This window comes from Triticum dicoccoides, chromosome 2B, assembly GCF_002162155.2.
Source record: "Triticum dicoccoides isolate Atlit2015 ecotype Zavitan chromosome 2B, WEW_v2.0, whole genome shotgun sequence".
Lineage (NCBI taxonomy): Eukaryota > Viridiplantae > Streptophyta > Magnoliopsida > Poales > Poaceae > Triticum > Triticum dicoccoides.
The window spans coordinates 630,520,699-630,526,877 of record NC_041383.1 but is presented as its reverse complement, the minus strand read 5'-3'; the positions used below and the strand labels follow the sequence as shown (position 1 = coordinate 630,526,877).

Sequence of the window (6,179 nt, the reverse complement as noted above, 5' to 3'; positions counted from 1 at the left end):
TATATAAATACCTAGTACTTTAATATGTTCAATAACTTTGTAGTGCATGTGTACATTTGTAGTGCTCTAATATGTATTTTTTATATTTTTGTAATACTTCACTGTATTTTTTACATTTTTTTGGCTTCCCCCCTGTTTTTCAAGGTATTTCGAAGGAAAAATAATCAAACCGACACGGGCTGGCGTGCCTAAGCGTGCCACGGGCCGGCCCACTTAACTCCCGTGCCGTGCTTGGGCTGCTGCCTGCAGCACGTGGACTGGGATGGCACGGCCTGACTATTAATCGTGCCCTGGCGGGCCGTGCCGGGCCGGCCCGTTTGGCCAGCTCTGGTGGTGCCTGGCTCTGAATACCATATGTTAGGGAACTAGATGTCTCTCTCGATTACAAGCCCAAATTACAGTAGGTAGCCATGATTACAAGCACGAACTAGGATATAGGAAGAGGGAAGCGAGAGGAAGAAGAAGAGAGCCGCCGTCGCCGGGTTCATGATCCTCCGCAGATTATCGGCCCCAACTTTTCTCAGTCAAGTTCCTCCTCCACCCGAGCTACCCGTATCGACCTCTTCCTCCTCCACCCGAACTCCCCCCAACCGACCTCCTTCCATGCTCCCCACCGGACATCCTCCCCCATGCCCCCACCCTCTACCCCATGGATAGATCGAGGACTTGGCTGCCGGGAATATGTCTCCTCTAGTGGATCTGGTAGGTGGCAATGGTTAAGGGACAAAATGGAGGTTGATCGAGAGAAAATGGGCGAAGAGAAGAGAGAGACAGAGAATGAGGAGTTAGGAGAAAGAAATGGCCGTGGTAGCCTTATCCTGAACTCTTCGGTCTTGTGTTGGCGAAGACCACTCTTCGGTGTACGCGCATCCGAAGTTAATCTCTTCAGCCCACTAGCCACCGAAGATTACCCTTTGGCCCAGATCAGCATGTCTCCGACCCACACAGGACCGAAATGCCCTCTTCGGCCTAAGCGAGGCTGGCAGGGCATATATTTGAAATTTCCAAATTAGGTCATACATTATCGGAATTTGTAAAAAATATATTTTAAATGAATTTAATATAGTAATATTATCATCTGTTAGTCTCTACACTCCTTTATACACACCCGGTACTCATTGTCAGGAAAACAAGCACGACAACTGACAACCAAATGTCATGCATTAAACGACCTCCTGATGCAATGCAGGCAACCAAACTAGTTGCAATTTTTTTTGCTTATATTTAAAGGGCCCGGCTGAGCCGAACAACGAATGCAAATACAAATAGCACAAGGCAAACAACAAGCCCAAAGTGAGAAAAAAGAGAGCAGCTGGTTTGCTCGCTCCCTCTTGAAGCACGCGGCAGCAGCGTGTGGACTGGCTGGAAGTGTATGTGTCGGGCTCTACTGGGCCGGGCTGAGACAGACGCAATATAGTGCACCCCACACCCACCGGTCTCTCCGTTTCGTCGAAACCCTAAGCAAGACATTCCCCTCCTCGAAATCGAAAAGAAAAGAGAACGGCGGCGGCGGAAAGACGAGGAGCAGAGAGCCGTCTCCTGAGATGGGAGGAGAGGCGGAGCTGGAAGCGGAGGCGAAGGGAAAGAGAGGCGGCGGCAAGGTGAGGATCATCGAGGCACCACCCAGGATCTCCATGGAGGCTGTGAATGGAGCCATGGGGAGCGACGAGTTGCCGGAGAGGATTTCCACTTCAGAAGATACAGAATTAGAGATTGAGCAAGCCAAGGAGATGGGAGAGGAAGCCCAGGAGAGGGATGAGGTGGCAAAATTGGAGATTGAGGAAGCTGAGGGGATGGAGGAGAAGATGCAGACTGGGATGTTCTTTAATATCTACTGTCGCGCCTTGGAATCGAATTTGTCCAGGTTGTTCAGCAGTCCCTGCAAAGATGCGAGTGAGTAAACATGTTCTCTGCTCATTGTACCTTAGTTGCTTTTCTTCCTTCATGTTGCATGTCTCAAGGAAGCAAATTAGTTCATTCTGTTAAGGAAGGGATTTACTTCACTTGTGGTGGCCGAATGAATTATCTGAATCTTATTTTCGATGACTGCAGCTTCATTGAGTCCTATGCACTTCACACACAGTACAACGGACCGCACCTCTTATGCTGAATTCGCCACCAGCACTCTGCAAATATACTCCATTAAAGTCACAGAAATAAAGGGCACTCCTGAGTTGAAGTGGCCACTGCGTGTGTATGGCATGGTTGCTGCCCGAGATACCGTGGATCACAATCGCAACATTCTCTTCTTGCGTCAAAGGAATGACTGCCAGATACTCACTCCAGAGGTCTGTATCGTATTTTTCTGTTTTATGTTTCTGGTCCGTTGATTTGTTATGAACAGATGCATTTAGAAATAAGCATGTAGTTAAGTTGGCAACTAAACTGCTAGCTTAGCAAAACTGTTGCACTCACTCAAAAGGTTGTACTTAATTTTCTCCTGTAAAACTTCCGCGCAGTTTCTCTTTTTTCTTGCATCTCTGTTTTGTTAACTATGATTATAATTGACAAATGCAGAATCCTTTTTTGCAATTGACTGGCCCGTCTCGTGCAATTGCGGCTATAGATCCTGTTGACTTTGACATTAAACTCAAAGTAAAGGGCAGGATGAAGTCAAAAGATAGAGTGCTCATGCATCAGACCTCCAAGTACAGCTGTAATGAGGCCATTCTGTTGGATGACTCCTGCAGAATTGTGTTACGGTGTGCGAAACTGGAGAAGACAGTGCAAGCAACTATAGTCGGTGTCCGTGTTATTAATTGGAGAAAGAGGAAATGGCCTTTTAGACATGGTGGTCTAGTTATTGCCAAGGCACATTCTAAGCCCGTTAAACCTGAGAATGAGGTCCTGCTACAAGATCAAGTGATGGATAACATTTCAGATGGTTACTTTGAAGGTGAAGTTAGTTGTGTTGGCGACAGATCTTCGGCGCTGAAACATGAAGATGAGGTTGTGCTTCAAGATCAAGTGACAGCTAACAATTGGGATGGTTGCCTTGATCTGTCAAGGCATGTTGTTTCCGTAGAGTTAGATGGAAAGCTCGAAGTCATCATCCGTGCCCTGTCTTCAAATGGTTTTGTTACTAAACATGGCCATGTCTTCTTCCCAGCCCAGGAAAGCAAAATAAGTCGGGGCATATGTGATCTTGCCTCCTATAAGGTGGAAGTCACTGTTGCTTGGTCCCTTCTTGTTCGAGACAAGCAGTTTATCTCGAGGGAGGGATGTATGGATGATGACTAGGCCTGAACTTTATATAAATTAAATACAGTTAGCCATTTAAAGCTGTCAGCTCTGTCCATTGTCTTAACGGCTTTATATCTGATGCTATGTTAAACTATTAGTGTATTGGCTGTCAGTGATTTTACTTAAATTGTCTACTACACCCTTCGTTTTTAAATATACTAAGAGTTTTGGCATTCTAATTTATACTGCCAAAATGTCTTACATTTATGAACGGAGGTAATGTTTTCTATTGACTGCAAAATGTAGCTTTGACTCTTTTTTTTCGCCACTCTGTTTTTACTCCTGAATACTACATGGGTGGTAAGCTGGAGATTGGTTAGTATTATACCCATCTGATCTGTGAAATATTTGTTTGGCGTGAGATTGATTAGTTTATACCCGTAATGCCTAATTGACATCCGTGGCTACGAATCAGTCTGGTCGTGATTTAAAGTCAGCTCCTATGTGATAGTAGTCTGTTTGAGGTTTTGTTGTGTCGAAGCAAGAACAGTTCTCATCCCAAGTCACTCTCATCTACTCCGTCTGTTCCAAATTATTCGTCGTGGAGGGAGTACCTTACGAAGCATTTTTGGATTACACGGCACTTGCCAGTGAGGACCTCTGCAGAATGGTTTTGCTGCCTTCCAGCATGCCATCAACGAGATCAATTGCCGATATCAAACAGACAATCACAAGTCAGTCTCCGTCCCTAGTGGATGCTTCAACCCCGCGAGGCTTTGCTTTCCCCGAGGCCAAGAGAAAATTACATGTATCGTCCTTGAACTCGCTGGTGTGTAACAGAAAGGTCCCAATTGAGAATCACTCCAATATGGTCCTTATACTTGCAAATACGTAAAATAATACGGTCCTGCGTAAGCTAGGGATGTGTTTGGTAGACTGCATGAGCCCAACCAGGACCACACGGTGCAAAAATATCATGTTCGGCTGTCTGGTTTGCATCTGTCTTTTTTGCCCGCACGATGTTTAAAGCACTCCCGGGCCAGGTTGAGTGGGAACGGCCGTTTCTTGGAGCCAGGTTTGGAGAGTCACGTGTGACTAGCCTGCACGCCTGAGGAAGCGCAAGAGACGGATGGGACATCTCAAACACGTCACCGCCCAAACCCCACTTGGTTCTCTCTCTCACCGCCCCCTCGTTGTCTCCGATGGCCGCTCCACCACCGTGCCACCCCAATCCCATTTGCGCTGACCCCGAGAACCACAATCACTAGCTTGACAGCTTGATGACAGACAACATTAACCACAGTTAGTTGTTAGCGGCCCAAGTCACCGCCCCCTCTTTGTAGGAGGCCACGGCCTGCGGCCATCGACCCTCTATCAAACTTTGCTCTTGTGTCCGTAGCGGCTGCCAGTGTTCTTCTTTTGCGGTGGCGGTGACGTGGACAGGTGTTGTGGGTGCCGACACCTCGGACGTGGTGGGGGCGGTGATTTTCACTCATGTGCGAGGGTTTTCTAACCTCACCCCGGCCGGTACGTCAATTGTGGCGGCCTAGACCTCTAATGTGATGGTAGTGACGAGGGCCGCATCAATGGCAGGATCACTAGATTCGGTTGCAAGCACATCCGCCTTTGCCGGTCCTTTGTTACTGCCAGGGTTTGGTGCAGCCTGCTACACCTCCACCTCCGGCGCGGTTTGCTTCACCTCGACCATGGTGGCACCCCAGACGAACGTAGTACGTAAATCTTCTGAACTGACAAGGTGAGAAAGACCGAGTGAGATCAAGTCGATGGTGGGGTCAAAGTCATGCAAGGCGCGGAGGACTCTAAAGAATTAGTTGTGCTAGCAAGGATCGTCTTGTCGGGGAGGAGGGGGCAACGAAGCCTCTGCATAAGATTGGCGGCCCATCGAGGATTAGGCATGAGCTGGCAGAATTGGTGCCACACCGGTTCTACATGCAGATATGGGAGACTAAAGATTTAGCCATGCTCATCATCCCCAGGGCTTTCTAGCCGGTGATGCTAAGGTGGATATACATCTGCCTTCTACAAGTTGTCAAGCTCTCTGTTGGGGAACGTAGTAATTTCAAAAAAAAAAAATCCTACGCACACGCAAGATCATGGTGATGCATAGCAATGAGAGGGGGAGTGTATCTTCATACCCCTGAAGATCGCTAAGCGGAAGCGTTTATCAACGCGGTTGATGTAGTCGTACGTCTTCACGATCTGACCGATCCAAGTACCGAATGCACGGCACCTCCGAGTTCTGCACACGTCCAGCTCGATGACGTCTTCGCCTTCTCGATCCAGCAAGATGGGCGAAGTAGTAGATGAGTTCCGGCAGCACGACGGCGTGGTGACGGTGTTGGTGAAGAACAATCTCCGCAGGGCTTCGCCAAAGCACTACAGAAACTATGACGGAGGATAAACTAGAGGGGACGGGGTTGCCGGCACACGGCTTGGTGTTTCTTGATGTGTCTTTGGTGCTTGCCCCGCCCCTCTATTTATATGTTGAGCCCTGGGGTCGAAACTTGGAGCAAAATCCTCCTCAAAGTCGGTTTTGCCCGAAAGGCAAGAGTCCCACTCAGACTCCAGGACCCAGGGCCCAGGGCCAGACGCCAGAGTCTCCGGCGTTTGCCCCCCTGGCCTCTGCAAAACTCCTTTTGCACCGACTTATAGCCCCGTGGGCCTGACCCCTTGGCCTAACCATATCATCCAATATATGAATCTTTACCTCCGGACCATTCCGGAGCTCCTCGTCATGTCCATGATCTCATCCGGGACTCCGAACAACATTCGGTCACCAACATACGTAACTCATATAATACTATATCGTCAACGAATGTTAAGCGTGCGGACCCTACGGGTTCGAGAACTATGTAGACATGACCGAGACATCTCTCTAGTCAATAACCAATAGCGGAACCTGGATGCCCATATTGGCTCCTACATATTCTACGAAGATCTTTATCGGTCAAACCGCATAACAACATTCGTTGTTC

The 6,179-nt window shown here is 48.2% G+C and overlaps 1 protein-coding gene across 1 annotated transcript; it reads left to right on the top strand.

Annotated features, from left to right (window-relative positions):
* Nucleotides 1–1,430: 1,430 nt before the first annotated feature.
* LOC119365274 lies at nucleotides 1,431–3,380 on the top strand. Its single transcript, XM_037630887.1, has 3 exons — nucleotides 1,431–1,893; nucleotides 2,053–2,288; nucleotides 2,518–3,380. The coding sequence occupies exons 1-3, from the start codon at nucleotides 1,545–1,547 to the stop codon at nucleotides 3,238–3,240; spliced, it is 1,308 nt and encodes a 435-aa protein (XP_037486784.1). The 5' UTR covers nucleotides 1,431–1,544; the 3' UTR covers nucleotides 3,241–3,380.
* Nucleotides 3,381–6,179: the final 2,799 nt, after the last annotated feature.